The sequence below is a fragment of the Nelusetta ayraudi genome, unplaced genomic scaffold (genome assembly GCF_046127955.1).
Source record: "Nelusetta ayraudi isolate G7.1 ecotype Tasmania unplaced genomic scaffold, CSIRO-AGI_Nayr_v1 ptg000166l, whole genome shotgun sequence".
Taxonomy (NCBI): Eukaryota; Metazoa; Chordata; class Actinopteri; order Tetraodontiformes; family Monacanthidae; genus Nelusetta; species Nelusetta ayraudi.
The window spans coordinates 21,764-39,388 of record NW_027466216.1 but is presented as its reverse complement, the minus strand read 5'-3'; the positions used below and the strand labels follow the sequence as shown (position 1 = coordinate 39,388).

The 17,625-nt window shown below is 48.7% G+C and overlaps 2 protein-coding genes across 3 annotated transcripts; both read right to left on the bottom strand.

The window, feature by feature from the left end:
- Positions 1 to 6,771: 6,771 nt before the first annotated feature.
- rmc1 (regulator of MON1-CCZ1) lies at positions 6,772 to 12,575 on the bottom strand. Its single transcript, XM_076014125.1, has 21 exons — positions 12,366 to 12,575; positions 11,225 to 11,301; positions 11,055 to 11,139; positions 10,908 to 10,964; positions 10,720 to 10,806; positions 10,388 to 10,528; positions 10,201 to 10,304; positions 10,028 to 10,117; positions 9,809 to 9,914; positions 9,598 to 9,706; positions 9,452 to 9,496; positions 9,236 to 9,289; positions 9,025 to 9,153; positions 8,686 to 8,801; positions 8,466 to 8,585; positions 8,196 to 8,273; positions 7,947 to 8,051; positions 7,775 to 7,843; positions 7,609 to 7,696; positions 7,385 to 7,522; positions 6,772 to 7,301 (listed from the first exon to the last, which is right to left on the bottom strand). The coding sequence occupies exons 1-21, from the start codon at positions 12,462 to 12,464 to the stop codon at positions 7,222 to 7,224; spliced, it is 1,977 nt and encodes a 658-aa protein (XP_075870240.1). The 5' UTR covers positions 12,465 to 12,575; the 3' UTR covers positions 6,772 to 7,221.
- Positions 12,576 to 12,679: 104 nt separating this feature from the next.
- On the bottom strand, positions 12,680 to 17,601 carry riok3 (RIO kinase 3 (yeast)). 2 transcript variants are annotated; one of them, XM_076014127.1, is made up of 13 exons: positions 17,266 to 17,601; positions 16,682 to 16,858; positions 16,455 to 16,600; positions 16,121 to 16,228; positions 15,902 to 16,011; positions 15,650 to 15,793; positions 15,104 to 15,231; positions 14,775 to 14,966; positions 14,504 to 14,663; positions 14,313 to 14,393; positions 14,051 to 14,140; positions 13,641 to 13,754; positions 12,680 to 13,434 (listed from the first exon to the last, which is right to left on the bottom strand). In XM_076014127.1, the coding sequence occupies exons 2-13, from the start codon at positions 16,747 to 16,749 to the stop codon at positions 13,321 to 13,323; spliced, it is 1,455 nt and encodes a 484-aa protein (XP_075870242.1). In that variant the 5' UTR covers positions 16,750 to 16,858; positions 17,266 to 17,601; the 3' UTR covers positions 12,680 to 13,320. The 2 variants fall into 2 exon arrangements, with proteins under 2 accessions (XP_075870242.1, XP_075870241.1); XM_076014126.1 differs by having other exon boundaries at positions 16,682 to 16,803.
- Between the last annotated feature and the right edge of the window lie 24 nt (positions 17,602 to 17,625).

The following is a 17,625-nucleotide window of genomic DNA, read 5'->3' as shown; positions in this document are numbered from 1 at the left end:
GTCACGACACACGAGTGGTCTGAAAAGACTCTTTGGCACTTTAGATACGCTACTGGTTTCTCTCCGAGTCGTTCAAATTCTCCCAACGGTGCATAGACGTGAAAACATATCTTTTTTTGAGTAGCAAGGAAACAAAACAAAAAAATCTAGTTGAGTTGTTTCAGAATTCCCCTTTCTGAAAGTGGTAACAGATGTGACTTGTGCACTGAGGTACTGAAGAGTGGTGGATCTCCAGGTGCGCCAGTGTGGGACACCTGGGGTCGGTCACACGACGGCCACCTCCAGTTTTTGGTTCGGAAAAAAACGGTGGGAAGACGAGACGAGCGGCAAAGTGAGCCTGTTGTCTGGGACGCAGCTGAGGTTTGACCTTGAGGTTTAACCTTGAAAAGGAACAATTCACTCTGTGGAGCGCTGCTCTCAGCACAGTAGCAGCACCAGCGGCTTCATTATGTGGTAGCGAAGTGATGTGTTTTATACAAGAATTATGAGTATCGCTGTTTCAGAGAAATATAGATAGATATCTTACCTCAACATACATATCATCAGCAAGTTGTAGAGCATTGTGGCAGATTGGACTCCAGGCCAATTGAATTACGCGGTGCCAAGTGAGGTTCTGGCCAACGTGCTCCATCCAGCAAAACTTCTTCCAGCTTCCCGTGCCATTATTCAACCAGCATATTTTTCTACCAAATCCAGCCCAGCATATTGACTTCTACACACAGGCCAGTGCAGGCTAACAATGTGTTGAGTGTGATTTTAAAAAGTTGTCCTAAATTCATTTTGTGCTTTGTTTTTGTTTTGTTTTTTCTTGAATAACGACACAGACAATTGGGACTGTTTATTGTCAATTTTAGGGATCACAATGGCTGTGATTCACAGTGGTTTACACGATGGTACATATCATTAATGAGTACATTATGCTATATAACTACCCATTGTACATAGAAACTAAATTTGATACTAACTCTCAGTTATTTGGTACTTTACAAGAGTGAGAGGAGTTGCCAAAGCGATACTTTTACATCCGAGTAGAACGTGACTTCTATATCATTTGGACTATTTGTACCGAAAGCCTGCGTTATGTTGTACATGGTTTATTATATACCCAAGGAACATGTGCATGAATACTTTTATATGGTGCATATCACGAGATCCTATTATGCTTTAATTCTAAGGTTTTTCTTTATGTCAGTGTGTGTCATGGTGTGATTTATACGACAATCTCAGAATAGAAGACAGCAGGTGTGACGGCTGCGTTACCTTTGACTTTCAATTGGGTTGCCAAACTATCTGAATTATTACAATATATCTATTATTATTATTATTATTATTATTATTATTATTATAGCCTTAACCTACCACTGTACACATATCCACACAACTCTTAATGCAAACGTAACGTATTGATTGAAAATAGTACATTTCTTTCCCCCTATGATTTGTTTTCATGGAAGACTGCGAGGCGACGCGAGAGTCGCTGAACTTGGGTAGAACTGTGAGTGGATGCTCTCTGCATGTGTAGCCTATTGTTGTTGTGACTGATCAATAAATGTTCTCTGATACTGTGACCGAGCGTGTGACGTGCCAGCGTGTCCCAAGTTTCCTTCTTGTTTATTTTGATAAACGTCAACGCAACAACTGGATGCAGTCGTCCGGGCATCGCATGCACTGAAAGACACGAAGGCTTTAGAATGTGTGATGTCACATGAGAGCAAGGTGGAGGCTCTCTGCTCTGCAATACTGGAGAAGGAACTCACAGCAGAACATCCAACATGAAACACAAATAGGTTGAAAAAAAAAAAAGAAAAGGTCATCGTCACCTTCGATGATGAGGTTCGAACACTGTGGCTGCACAACTGCATAACACCTCCAGTCTGACAAGGAGCAGCTGTGCATGGCGTGTGAGTGTGTGTGTGTGGGGGGGCACAATTTCCACATATGGCTGCAACAGTAACACAAAACGAAGAATGCAGAATGATGTTGTGAATTTGGAATATGGAACAACAGGAGCAGTGAGAAGTGTTGTGGTGAGTCAGGAAGCAGTGGACATGAGGAACTTGGCTCTGGGACGAATAGCAGGTAAGAACCTGAAATTGAAAAAACAACAACAAATAAAACCAAGATGTCGTGATTATTATGCTTTCTTTTTTTCTGTTCTTTTTGCTTCCGTAATCTTGTCCAAAGTCACACTTTTTGACGAGTAGGCCACGATGGGTTCTGCAATGTGACGGAGGCGCCCTTGCTCAGCCGTTTCCACTTAATGGCAGCAGGTGACCCTCATCAGCTTAATGAGACGCACCTGTTTCCTGAGTCACCGACCTTCTTAAGGCCGGAGTGACGCCTCAGTTTCCTGCTTTGCCGCTCAACAGGGTGGAGCGAAAGAACCAGCACCGAGCTAAGTGGCTAACTAGCACAGAGCAACTGACTGACTAACTACCTACCTACTTGGCTAGCATGGAGCTAAGTGGCTAACTAGCACCGAGCAACTGACAACCTACCTACCGACCTGCTTGGCTAGCACCGAGCTACCTCCACACCTGGCTGGCTGTCTTGACAGCAGGCTAACAGGCAGCCAGTAGCAAAGCCACCTAGCTCCCCACCGATCCGGATGGAGAGTCAGAGTACAGAGGTAAGGAACTAGAGAACTACTGGGATTTTTATTTATTTATTTATATTTGACTGCGTCGTGTGTTCTGTGCCGCAGTGACTGGTGTATCGTTATTCGTAGCCTCTCTGTCGGCGTGGAGCCAAAATGGCTGCTGGCGGCTGTTGGGTCCACAAGTTTGGCGGAGTTTCGAGGAGTCTGGCAAGATTCAACAGTTTGACAGAAACTGTACCGTGTTAAACTAATGCAGAGTCTGGACTGGCACTCCAGCGGAAGCGTTATGTTGGCGTTTTTATTAAAATGTGTAATGTTTGCGCAGAAATTAAAATCTACTTTATTTACAAAGTGTTGAATCACATCCAAAGGCGTCTCGTAGCTTTTTGCACACAAAGGGGAAACAAAAAAACAAAAGTTCCTCCCGGACAAACGACAATTTGAAACAAAGGTAAAACCTTGAGAGTGAATTCTAGTTCTGTTTACGTAGTGATATTTGATATGAAGAACATCTTGCCATGTCATTCTGCTCAACCCTGTTTCACCTGCTGTTACTCAACCTGGCCACCAGGTGGTAGTGGTCCTAAGAGCGTGAACGGACTCAACTTGTTCTTCGCCACGGTCTCTGGGTGAAAAAGTGCCTGAGGCGGAACCTGGAACATGGAGCGGAGGGAGGCTGCCCTGAGGAAACTGGCGTTATTGTGGTGAGTTTCACACTTTCAGCGTCACCCAGTTTATTTCAGGAGGTTTTTTTTTCCTGCCACTCCAGGAACGATGCCAACGTCTCGGTCTCATCAACTGCATCGTATCTCCGTACTCTTTTGCTGGACTGATTGCTGACTGCTATCACCTGTTGCACGCACGGGTGCTTTCTTCCCCCTCATACTTTCCAAATGTGCAATGTCATTGCTCATGTTGTTGCTTTGAAGGCTTTGCAGTCACAACATTGGAACCTTGCCGTGCAGAGGTGAGTACGTTTGATTATACATTTGAGTATTTTCTGGAGTTTAATTTTTTCTGAATAGTTTGCCGTCAGTCAGACTTGTTCCCAGTGCACGTTGGACTGTGCTGCCTTTTGGGGGTTGAAATTTCAGAGTTCCTCACGTGCGGGCACTTCTTGAGGGATCCTGATGACAAAGTAGACTTTTGGCTGCTTTTTCCCGGTGCCACAGTGGCTGCAGATTTCCATTTCAGTGTTTTGTTTCTGATCTCCTTGTGAATTCAATTTCCAGTGTTGCTGCACATCAAGCTGAGAGCTGGCCTCCCTCCCTCCACATTGGTCTCAAGTAAGGTGAAGCATTCAAGTCTCTTCTGTTTCCCTTTTTAATGGACTGCTCTTGTCTTTCAGTGTTTGATGTCTGGAGCCACTTGGATTGTTAAAATTGAATAAAGAAGCTTTCAATGTGCCCGCTAATTTTTTTTTTATAAATTGGGACTTAGTAAAAAAAAAAATCTCAGTAGTGGGGGTTTCATCATGCTGGAGGCCCTTATAAGACAACCAAGTGTTTGGGGCTTTTTTCTCAGCTCATGTGGACTGAGGGGCCTGCTTGAGACTCAAGTAAGCAAAATACAAACAAGAAGTATGTTTTTCAAAATCTTTATTTCAAAAGCAACAAAGTCAGGAACAAACATTGCAGGCATATTTTGGGGCAAAAACAAAGGGGAAAAAAACAATTTTCCCCATTTTAAATCAGAACCGTAGACAACGGTGACACCTGAGGAGGAGATGAGGAGAGGAGAGAAGAGCGAGCAGAGTTTGAATCTCAGCTTCAAGACTCAAGAATGTGCAAGAAAAAAAATGTATAGACATACTCACCAACAAGATATTGGCCTGGCCTTCTGGTCTCACTGCCTCTGTGACAAGACAAAGAAATAAAAAATAATAATTTGAGAAAAATAGTTTGGGACCAAGGAGGAGACCAATGTCTCACCTGGCTTCAACACCTTCTGGATGTGGACCAGCATCACCTCCAGACCCTCCTGTAGGAGGACAACGCAACAGGCAAGACAATCAAAGACAATACATTTCACACCAAGTCCAGGTCAAATACAAATCAGGCACAACCTAGAATAATGAATCCTCTTTAAACCAGCTTCAATAAAGTCTTGATGAGTCGCTGCCATCTTCAGCACAGTGGTGCAGGTCCAGCGAGGCTCCAGTCTGATCAGGTTTAGCCACAGTGGAGGATGGTTCAGGGCCCCCTGGTGGACCACAAGAAAAATACACGTTATGCACACAAAGACGGTCAGCTGTGTTGATCTAAAAGAAAAAAAGCTTTGCAGGATGGCACAGCAACATTTCAAGAATTAAACATTTACAAGTCAAGGGGTGCTAAAGTTCCAGGTTCTGGTCAGTTTCTCAGTGGGGGACCAAAATCAGTTCCACTGATCCAGCATGAATATGACCAGGTTGTGGCTGCTAGGTGACTGCATTGTGTGTTACCTTCAAATGCAAAGCAGCATCCCTCCATGAGTGACACACGCCAGCAGTCAGTGAAAAACAAGACAGCTTCAAACCTCTCCAGCAGAGCAGCCCTGGAGCTCTGTTACCGTGTCCTGTTGCACCATTAGCGACGACTTGATACCAAGTGCAAGATTCATCAACGGGAGTCGACGAGTCATTCCCACAATAGTTTCAATGCACACACAAAGAGATGGTCAACTGTGTTGATCTAAAGAAAGAAAAGCTTTGCAGGATGGAGCAAAGACCGTGGCATGAAACTGTGGCATTTGTGTGACAGTAAACTTGCAGGACATTGAGGGGGTTGAGCGCCCTCTGGCTGATGTGCACATCACCACATCATCACATCAGGAAGAAAAACATTGAAGACAACACGTCCACACTTTTCTCTGCAGCGACTCCCTCACTGTGGTGAGCACCTGAAGGACAGTACAGGGAAACATGGCCTCTCAATGCCAGGACTGCTGCTTCAAATCTCCGCAGTTTTTCTCAACCAGGTTCTGTTCAACAGTTATTTTCTCAGCTTTACTAAACTTAAGAAACGGTGTGATGGCCGAAAAGAAAGAACCACTCACCGACGAGATGTTGGACTGGGCCCCCAGAGCAAGCCAGGTGCGACGGTGGCCGAGCAGAGCAGATCCAGACTCCAGAGCCGTCATCCGCCTATGAGCAGGTGGGGTGAGAAGGAAATACAAACAGAATGAGTGAGCGAGAGAAATGTATAAATATATTAATGTAGACATACAGAAAGACGCACGAGTACGAGGTATAATACAAACATGTAGACGTATATTAATAGATTTTGTATCACATACAGCAAGCTGTTCTTCTGCCGCATTATCCGAGTCGGGTGGCGGGGCTGAGGGGCCTCAGCAGAGACGGCCAGACGACCCTGGGCCGAGTCACCTCCTCCGGCGGGTCCCGAGGCGTTCCCACCCAGGCCAGCCCAGAGACAGTCACTGCAGCGTGTCCTGGCTCTTCCTCCAGGCCTCCTCCCGGTGAGCGTGTCCTGTTAGCCTGCGGTCAAGACAGCCAGCCAGGTGTGGAGGTAGCTCGGTGCTAGTTAGCCACTTACCTCGGTGCTAGGCAGGTAGGCAGTCAGTCAGTTGATCGGTGCTAGGTAGCCAGTTAGCTCGGTGCTAGTCAAGTAGGTAGGTAGTCAGTCAGTTGCTCGGTGCTGGTTCTTCCTCTCCATCTTGTTGAACAGCTAAGCAGGCAAGTGAGGCGTCACTCCGTCCTTTTAAAGGTCAGAGTGACTCAGGAAACAGGTGCGTCTCATTAAGCTGATTAGGGGTCACCTGCTGCTTTCACCGCCAACTCAACCAAAAAACACACTCAACTTTAAGTGACTCAAGGATTTCTTTTTTCTGGCTGTTGTCCGTCTTGTTGGCTGATTAAAGGCTTAAACGTTCAAATAGAAAATACCAAAAAGAAGGACCTTTATTTTATTTATTCATTTTATTTATTTATTTATTTAATACGCCACTCCAGACCAGTGGTGATGCCCAGTGAGGCTCCAGGCGATCAGGTTGTGCAGCCAGTGTATTCCGCTGGTCAGTCAGGACGCTGCCCCCTGCTGGATAGAAGGGTGAACTGCACCCTGCAGATCCGGATGGACGTAGGAATACTGCACCCTGCTGGTCAGAACGGTGAACTCCATCCTGCAGGTCAGGAGGAGGGTGTTTTTTTTGTGAAGGCACCACACAGTGAGCTTGGTCCGTCTTTTATTATTATTACTGCTATCGATATAACTCGTATTTTTATACAGTTCAGGCTTTAAGAGAGTTGCATTTTTACAAGATAAAGTCAGTTTTATTTTCAAAATAAAAGCTTCCAGCATAGATTCAGAAATATGAGACTTTTCAAAAATAAAACAAGTTGGAAAGAGTCGGAATAATGTGCAGCAGTGTGTTTCCCTGCTGAGGACCACTGGGGGCACCTCAGGGACATTTAGCTGCATTTTTCTTTCAGTTTCCCAGTTGGCTGAGGCCACTGAGGTCACGGGCCAATCAGCAGCAGCGGCTGCTCCACCAGGACAGGACTACTTCCTTCTTCCTGCAGCTTTGCTGCGACGCTTCCCGTCGTCTCAGGCAGGAAGGCAGCTGACCAATCGCGTGCGTCCTGTGAGGGTAGGGGGCAGAACCTGGAGAGGGGGCGGGGCTCAGACAGTGGACGCCTTCATCAGCGCCTGGTCCCCAAACAGCTTCTTGAAGTGGGTCACGTGCTCCTCGCAGTGTTCTCCTGCAAAAACACACACACACACAGTGTTGAGAGTGTGGGGAGGGGGAGGAGGAAGGGGTGGATTGTGGTGGGTGTGTCCTGACCGGGGTTGAAGGCGGGACTTCCTCTCAGCCGCTGGTTCCTCTGCTGGAAGCAGCGGAAGACGGTGAAGAACAGCATGCGGTCGCCCGTCTGCAGCGCCGCGTCCAGGAACTTCCTGGCCGACACGCCATCATGACCCCCTGGTGGCCGGACAGGGAGGAGCTCACAGTCACTGCTAAACTCACTACCGCTACTGATCAGCCAGCGGGGGGCGGCAGAGACGTACCGACGCTGCGGATGAACCTGAGCGCCGCCAGAACCTGCTGCTTGGACAGAAGAACCTCCACGATCTCATCGTTGGCCGTCGACAGGCGCTGCACACACACACACACTCTTGTTGCACATGTTCTGTTCACAGCGTGTGCATGTGTGTGTGTGTGTGTGTGTGTTACCTTCAGCATGTCGAGGGAGAGTTGGTGGGCGGGGGGGTAGGTGCTCTCCAGGGAGAGCAGCAGACAAGCCTGCAACACACACAACTTCCTTGTCTATTTTGCACTTCAACTTAAAATGAAACAGAGCTTGTGATTGGATGTGACGGGGGAGGGGGCGGAGCCTGTGACTCACCAGCGGCTTGGAGTCACTGAGGACGTGATACTGCAGGAACTGGTGCAGCATGTAGAAGAGGTTGTGCTGCACCAGTGTCTTGATCACCAGCTCGTACAGGTAGTGCTGAGGAGAGAGGGGCCGCCTGTCAATCATCTCACACACACACACACACACACACACACACACACACACACACACACACACACACACACACACACACACACACACACACACACACACACACACACGGAGGGGGGCTGGGCTGACCTGCACGGTGATCTGGAACTGGTTGAGAGAGCGGATGTACTCCATCAGCACGGCGATGACAAACTTGTGAGAAACACCCTGAAAAATCAATCAATCAATGAACAGCAGGTCAGCTGATGATGTCACTTCCAGTAAAGCATGAGTTGTTTGTTTTTTTTTAACCTTTCTCCCTTCTTGAAGAATACAGGGTCCATTTTTTTTTTTTGCTCAAATTTTGTTAATGAAACGATTGCTCTGTGTGTGTGTGTGTGCGTGTGCGTGTGTGTGTACCTTATTCTCTGTGAATGACGACAAGACGTGTGTGTACATGTCTGATTGGTCGATGACAGCCTGAGTTCTGATTGGCCGCTTCTGGGCCGCGTTCCCTCGACTGGGGCCCGACTCCATCGCCTGGAGGAGGGAGACGACACACACAAGAGCGTGTGAGGACACACACACACTCACACACACTCACACACACACCTCAGGAATCACACACAGGGCGACTCACAGCGTTGTAGCTTTGCTCCGCCTCCAGGTATTCTTTGTACACCTGGTTGAGTTTGTCAAAGACGGTGGCCACCACGGGGAGGCTGCTCTGCTCGCCGCCACAGCCGCCGTCCAGAACTTCACACAATAACACACACACACAAACACACACACTGTGAGTTTTAGCATTGACGCTAACTACTTCTGTAACCTTTTTTTTTAGCATCGAAGCTAAAGAAAGGCTATGGTAACAGCAGCTGTTACCATAGCCTTTCTTTAGCTTCGATGCTAAGATAATAGAAGGTGCTAAGCTCACATGACTCACACACACACTCACAAATACACACACGCTGGGACCTACTCTGTGAGCAGACTGACAGGATGACCATCTTGCACTCCTTCCTGCGCAACAGGAAGTCCATCAGCTTGCCCTTGTCCTGCAGCAGGTGGACCGTTGGCGGCAACTTGACCTGCAGGTGCCACAGGTAGCCTGGCACGCACGCACGCACACATTAGAAGTATTCAACATGAGCTGATGAAGACGTCCCCCTTCTCCTCCTTCCTCTCCTCACCTTCACTGGCACTGATGATGATGTCCGGCTGGAAGACACTCCAGGAGGAGGAGTCTGCAGCAGAGGTCAAAGGTCACTTCCACTAACTGTGTATTGTGCTTCTCTTACACACACACACACACACACACACACACACACACACACACACACACACACACACACACACACACACACACACACACACACACACACACACACACACAGGTAAGAGGATACACAGCTGACAGGCGGCTGGAGGCTGAGAGGCGACGACGGCTGGACCTGAGGGACACACACAGTGAAGAGTCAACACCGCTGTGTGTGTGTGTGTGTGTGTGTGTGTGTGTGTGTGTGTGTGTGTGTGTGTGTGTGTGTGTGTATACCAGAGAGAGGGATCCTGTAGGGGTGGATGGAGCGGGCCGGCAGCACCGGCTGGTGTGTGTTGACGGCACAGTCGGGCTCCTTCAGCTTGATGTCGAAGATCAGGGACGTCTGGAACACACACACACAATCATGCTAAGTTTGTGTGTGTGTGTGTGTGTGTGTGTGTGTGTGTGTGTGTGTGTGTGTGTGTGTGTGTGTGTGTGTGCTGACCTGTGTGCTCTGGTGATGAACCACCACCAGGTTGTCGACGATGTTCAGAGCAAACTTGCCCGTCGTGTTTAACTTCAACACGTGACTCTTCTTACATGCACCCTCCCTACACACACGCACACACACATACACACAGATTGAGTTCACAGTGTTTCAACAGTGACTATTTCCAGTCACAACAACTGTCTGCTACCCGTGTGTGTGTGTGTGTGTGTGTACCTGGGCAGGTGGTAGAGCACCACCTCTGCACTGGGGCTGTTGGCTGCTCTGGAGTGATGCTTCAGGTACATGACAAACAGCTGTCCGTATCTGTAGAGGCACACACACACACAGAAAGTGAGTGAGGCTACGTGCTAAGCTAACAAAAAAAAGACGTGGTGGCTGCCACTGACATGGTTGCCATGGCGATGTCCCTCTCTGAGAGACACAGCTTGGCTGGCTTGGGGACGACCGGCAGCTCGATCTCAAACTTGGTCATCTTGGACATGGTTCCATTCTGAGGAGACAGAGCAGGAGCATCAGGAGGAGGAGGAGGAGGGAGAAGAGGGTGAGGAAAAGGAGCAGGAGGAGAAAAACCACCTTGAAGGTGAAGGGCTGCAGGACGTTGCCCTGGACGGTGGTGGACAGCAGGATGACGGCCGTCTCTGGACAGTACTGGTACCAGTTGACATTGATGTTCTGACTCTTGAGCAGCTTCAGGCTGCGCTTGTCTGGAAACACCTGAAGAAGAAGAAAGAAGAAGAAGAAGAAGATTTTTACAATCACATTTTATTTACAAAAACAGACTAGAAATTATGCACCTATTCCTAACATAAATAAAAGATTTAAAAAAATAATAAATGAATACAAAATATAATAATAAAGTTGATCCCTCAACCTTCATCTCAGCTTCATTAGGAGGTCAAGCTCACCTGGTAAAACTCGATGCCCTGGTCGGTGATGAAGACGATCTCATTCCAGTTGGTCCAGCAGAAGCCCAGGACGTTGGCGTTCTTCATCTGGAACACAAACCACATCAACAAAGCAAACAACAAGGCACCTTCTGAAGAGGCTCTGCAGCTCCCAGCCTGAAGACAGCAGAAGAAGAGCGAGTGTGTACCTTACACTCCTGGGAGAACTCGGTGTGAGGGAAGTCGGGGATGAAGTTGATGAAATCCTACAGAGACCAGAAACAAAAACACCTCAAACTGGATGCTGCACGACCCGGAGGAGACGGCGCCGTGCTCTGATTGGTCGGCCAACTCACCACGGACTTGATGGTCCTCTGCACCGCCAGGATCTTGTTCCCGATGGAGAACTTGATGCACTTGACTTCCCCTTTGTCGTCCATCCTGAGGACCATGCACACATTAACACTCATGTTTTTCACCCGCTGTTCTGACTTTCGGTGACAAGGGGCTTTTTCCCCAAGGTTACCTGAAGGCAACGCTGCTCTTGTCATCGGGACCCTTGACCACGACCCCCGTGGCTCCGCCTGAACGCACCGCAAACACCTGCAGACACAAACAACAACATCAATAACACATGAAGTGTCAAACTCAGACCCAAACTTGGCCAGTAGTGTAATCATATTTGGCCCACGGGGCGATATAAAAAAAAAAAAAAAATCAATGCTAGAGCTGGCGCTTCAATAGCGTACATGTACCGCTAATACTACAAATCCCAGAATGCTCTGCTGGTGTTGCGGTAGACTACTTACTTTAACAGGCTATAAGTAACAGTTTCTTGATGCACTTTTCCTTGCTACTCCAAGGCCGGGGCTTGAATGACTGCACGTTCATTGAAGGTTACTAGTTAATTAGATTATTATTATTTTATGTTTAAATCTATTATTAGCCCGTGGAAAAGGGTTACTGTTGAAAGTTAAATCAGAAGGCTGCAAATAAAAGATGCATACGATTTTTATTCACATTTGATTTATTTTGATGTGTTTTTGTCTGTTTTTGTTGTTTTTTTTAAATTGAAATTGAAATACGATTTTGCATGTGTGCAATATGAATTCATTTATTGTATAGTATTAAGGAAACTTGTTCCATATTCAGTGTTCAGGCAAAACTTGTTTGGGGTCCGTATAAAAAGATTCGCTGTTCTAACTGAAGGAAGGATGCTTGAGTTTGACACCCTGGTGTCGCTAAATGTCGTTTCTCGGCCCTGAGCAGCCGCTGGCCGCTGTTGTGTCCCGACTGGTTTGCGAATTAACTGGTTTCCTTGCCGAAGAGCTGCAGATGTGTTGCGCCGCCGTCAGCACATTCTACACAAATTCACAAACATGCACAACATGTTACCGGCGAGTTGAAATTCGCAGCCCACATCTACCACAGCGAAAATGAGCGCGACGTACTCGTGACATTTAAAAAAACAAATGAAAAAAATATATATATATATTTGCGTTAAGTTGGACTCGACCTCCTCCAACAAAAATCAAAAAATCACATAAGAGTTTGTGCCGAGCACATATGCAGCTGTTCGGTAAGGAAACCAGTTAAATCGGAAACCAGTCGGGACGCAACACCGACTGCAGCCATCCGCGCAGATGCTAACTAGCCTAGCAGCTCACCTGCTTGTTCGCCTCGTCGAAGAAGACGTTGTTGACGCTCGACGCGTGCTCGAAGTGCACGGGGCCGTCGCACAGCTCCAAGTAGTGTTCCTCGCTCATCCTGGCGGCAGGTCGACCTCCAGTCTCCAGCCTCCGTCCGCCGCCAGCCAAAACAACCAAACCCGGAAGTAGAGTGTTTTTAGCCGGCGCCGCTCACTCGCACACTTGCGCTGGGGGAGGCTCGTCATATGACAAGGCGGGCTGACTGTCACGTGAAAGTTTTCGCCGAGGGTTAAATTTAGTTCAGCAAGAAAAAAAAAAAAGACATTATTTTCATTATTTATTTATTTAATTATTTCCACGTCTGTAATAGACAGTAGAATCATACACTGTGAGAAGAACTCATTCCATCCACAAATCATCGTTTCTGGTTTTTAGCACTTTAAATTTTGAAATGTGACATTTCACCAAGTCTTCATATGTTCATGTGTGAGGTGATTCCAGGGCTGAAAACTCAACTGTGATTCAACCATATTTCCCCCCTTCTGCTGTACTTTGATTTCATTGATTATGAATAAAAATATAAGTGCACTCAAGACGTATTACATGCAACAAAAGATCCAGTCAAATAATGTCATGATAATTAGCGAGAACGCCGTGTTACTTTTTTAAGTACCATTGTTCTCACAGTGAATGCAACACAAATATCCTGCAGCCTCCACAATTTCATCTCATTCAACTTCACCCCCAAAAAAAATAATCACAGAAGAGTTTCTCAGGGAAATACAACAGCGTGGTGGCACCGTCGTGGAACCTTCTGGAAGCTCTCCTGTCGCCGCCGCTGCCAGCAGGGGGCGCTGCAGCTGCAGCGTCCCACCTCGAGACAAGTCAGAGGGCGGGCGGGTGTGTGTGTGTGTGTGTGCATCTTCCTCCGACGATCAGAGACAGAGAGAGTGATGGGGTGGGTGGGCGGGGCTTAATCATCAGAGTCAGGTTGCAGCGGCGGGCCGCCGTCCTCGAGCATCACCGCAAAGCTTTTCTTCTTCCTCTTCTGAACGTGGTCCTCGTTCCTCTTCTCCAGCACCATGATCTGACACACACACACACACACACACACACACACACACACACACACACACACACACACACACACACACACACACACACACACACACACACACACACACACACACACACACACACACACACACACGTCATTAGCGCCATGAGAAGCAGCTCCAAGTGGCTGCCGCCACCGCTGCTGACTCCTCCCCTCCCACCACTGACTCCGCCCACCTCAGTGAGGAACTCCTCCTCCTTCTCCTCATTGAAAGGGACGTTCAGGCCGCTCACGGCGTTGAAGAGCTCGTAGACACTCATGGCCTCGCTGACGCCTCGTTTCTGGAAGAACTGACACACACACATACACACACAGACCCGATGCTTCATTTTGATGCGTATTTGTATTGCTATTTGTGCCCATGTGGAGGCATGTGTGCATATATGTGCTGTAAACATGTTATTTTAAGAAGCTGCCATGTGGTGGGGTGTGAAGCTGCGGAAGCGGGAGAGCAATGTGTTTTGTGTACCCTTGGAATGTACGTCTTTGTGTTGTTTGTGCAGTTTGTGAGACCTCCTCAAGAAACGAGACTGAGCATCACAAAGCGGCGGCTCTTGGAAATGAAATTTGAAGTTGGCCTGTTTACCGTGGAGACATTGCGGCAGTCTCTGAAGAGGAACTCCAGGCCATGGGGGTGGGTGGGCTCCACCGACTGGCTCACATCGATCAGCCACGCCTGCCACACACACACACACACACACACACACACACACACACACACACACACACACACACACACACACACACACACACACACACACACACACACACCTCAGAAAATTGAAGAACACACTACAAGCTTCTCCTTCTCCTCCTCCCGCTCCTCCTCCTTCTCCACCTCCTCCTACCTTTCCTTCGTGCCACAGAATATTGTACTCGCTGAGGTCGGCGTGCACCAGATTACACTCCTGGTACATCTGCTGCATGAGCTGCACACACACACACACACACACACACACACACACACGACTTAGATGAGTACAAGCCCCTCCTCCTCCACCTCCCCCACCTCCACAAGTACCCGTGTGGCAGCACCTACATAGAGAACCTGGTAGAAGGCCTTCTTCATGTCCTCGCTGCTCAGCTTCACGTCCTTGAGTTTGGGGGCGGGGACATGGTCCTTGCCGATGAACGACATCACCAGGATGTGTTTCCTCAGCAGCACCACCTCCGGACAGGGGATCTCCGCCTTCTTCATCCTGCACAACAACAACAACTAAAAACACCCAAATCTCTCCAATCGGCTGAATCGAGCAAATGGAGAGCAGAGCCCAGCAGGGGGCTGCAGGGGGGCAGCGGCCGCAGCGCACCTGGCCAAGTTGTACTTCTCCTTCTCGGCCCACAGGCGGATGATCTTGCGGGGGTTGAGCTTGCTGTAGCGCTCCTTGAAGCGATAGTCGTCCTTGATGTAGCGGTCGCGGTTCTTGAACTCATTGAGCGTCGTCTTGAAGACCTTGAGCACCACCTCGTCCGGGACCACAACCTCGGGGTGCTCCTCCAGCCTGGACACACACGCACACGCACACACACACACAATGTGAATCTCTACCACCAGCTAAATAATGATTCAATCGAACAATAGCAACACAACACAAGACAACGCACACGCACACGCACACACACACACACACACACACACCTGCCCCCGTCGGCGTGGAACACCACTGACTCCTTGCCAGTGCTGATGCAGCCGTTGATCTTCTCCAACACGCCGGCGTTGACCATCTTGAACATCAGCAGGCGAGTGCGAGAGTCCACCGCTTGTTCCTGAAGCCAGGGGGCGCAATGTTAGTGAGGTCCTCCTAACACAGTGAGCATGCGTGTGTGTGGTGCAGTTATAATAGCTTTGTATTTTTCATTTTAGTTCAGTTTTATTTCCTTTTGACAAATTCCCCTACAATTTAGTTTGTTTTAATGAGTCTTTAGCGTGCGTTTACTCGTTCTCATTAGTTTCTATATTTTCAAAAAAGCTTAGTTTCAGTTTAATTTTAGTTGTTGGGTTATTTGTCTGGTGCAAGAAAAGTTCAGAGTGACTATTGCATGATAAAATTCAACAAAAGACAGGAGTTTAAGAAATGAGGGCATTACAGATTAACACTGTGTGTGGCACATCTGGTCAAAGCCAAAAAAATTAAAAAATAATAATCGCTGGTGGTGTGGCGTCCACACGACGTGGCACACGTACAGAGGTGGAATGCTCTTTCTTCTCGTGCAGCCTGGCGCTGCGCCGCTGCTCACTGTAGCAGTGCTGCTTCAGAGAGTTGAAGACCTGGTTGGAGAGCTTCAGGTCCATCTGCACACCATCACCCACCAGGAATCCTGGAGCAAACTGGAGGGAGAGGAGATGGGGGGGGGGGGTGGTGGAGGTAAAAGACGCAGCAACTTGCAGTGAAACTCGTTGCCTTCCAGGTTGTCGTGGTGGTTGCAGTTTGCTCACTTTGTCCATGCGAGCCATGTTCTTGCGGCCGCAGACCTCCTCGTCGTGTTTGGTGGTGATGTTCTTGCCCTTCCCGCTGAAGCCTCGCCGCGGTGCCGCCTGGGGCCGCTCTGCCACGCCATGTCGCACACACACACACACACACACGCATGCACACACGCACCGAGTAAGTTTTGGCGTCACTGCTAGCTGCTTCCATGGCTGCTGGTAGTACTGTACCTGCCCTGTAGGGGTCATGCCTGGTGTCCTGCCAGTCGACCTCGTCCTCGGAGCTGTCGCTCTCCTCGTACGGGTGGACCATGCGGTAGTTCTCAAAGGAGATGGACACTGAGGGACGACAACGGCAGGAGGAGAATCATGACGACGACAACAGCAGCAGCGACGACAACGACCAAAACAACAGTGACAACAACGAAAATAACAACAGCAACAACGACAACAAAAATGACAATGACAACAACAACTAGAAAAACAAAAAAAAAATACTGATAATAGTGACAACAACACTACTTGTGTGTGTGTGTGTGTGTGTGTGTGTAGTTTACAGACGCACCCTTGTTGTCGCCATTGAACTTCCTCTCCTCGAGCCGCAGCTGGTCGTCAAACTCACGGTCGAACTGCATCTGCAGCATCTGGGCCAGCATGAGGTCGCTGGTGGTCTCAGACGCATCGTCGGCCGGCGGCAGATCGGGGGCGGGGCTAGCGGGGAGGAATAGGGTAGAGTCAGGGGGTGTGGAATGGGAGGGGTCGGAAAGGTCAGTGGTCGGCGGGTGAACTCACGGGGAGAGTGAAGGGAAGCCACCGCTGACGTCCTCCTCCTGCAGCTGCCTGGCCAGCTCCTCGCTCATGACGTCTGCAAGGGGAGGGGGCGGGGCCGCCGGCGTCACCGACCCCCAGGGGCCCTGTGAGAGCACACAAACATCATCACCATCGCCAATCACCTGTTAGCTGGTGGAGCTAACAGCGACGTCACAAAATACACTTTCACTGAAGTTGCGTGAATGGACAATGACTCACACACATTTATTTGCCAACGGAACACACACGAACGCACACACACACAGACAAACAGAGTTTTAGCGTCGCTGCTAATTGTTTCCATAACCTTTATGAGCATTACACACACACACACACACACACACACACACACACACACACACACACACACACACACACACACACACACACACACACACACACAGGGACATGTTCGGACACGTCCAGCTCGAGTACATGACGTCACTGCTCACGGGACAACACTTGTTCAATGTTCCGTAGCCCCGGAATCTGCGAATCCGACAAAACTGACACAAACGACACACACTAAAACGAATCACATAACAAGGCAGAGACAGGGTGTCTACCTTGGGCGTGTCTGCTGTCACTCCTGCGTTCTCCATGTTCACCGCTACAGTTTGAGGTCCTGGTGGCTGGATGGTGGTGGCTAGCCGCACTGCTAACTGCTTTAGAGACACGGCTAAAAACACAAGAAAGGGGCAGCTGACAGCCGAGTCTCGCGATACGACACGAACAAAAATATACCCAAAAGGCGGCAGAGTTCTCGACTTTGGTCCAGAGATCGATGAAAGGCTTTCTGGGTTCCACGACTGTGAGGCTTTAATCGCGACTGAGGGAACGAGGGAGGCGGTGACCGACAGCAGCAACTTCTTTATGGTCAGACTCGTGAACCCCGGCACAACAGGAAACACGTCATAGACAGAGAG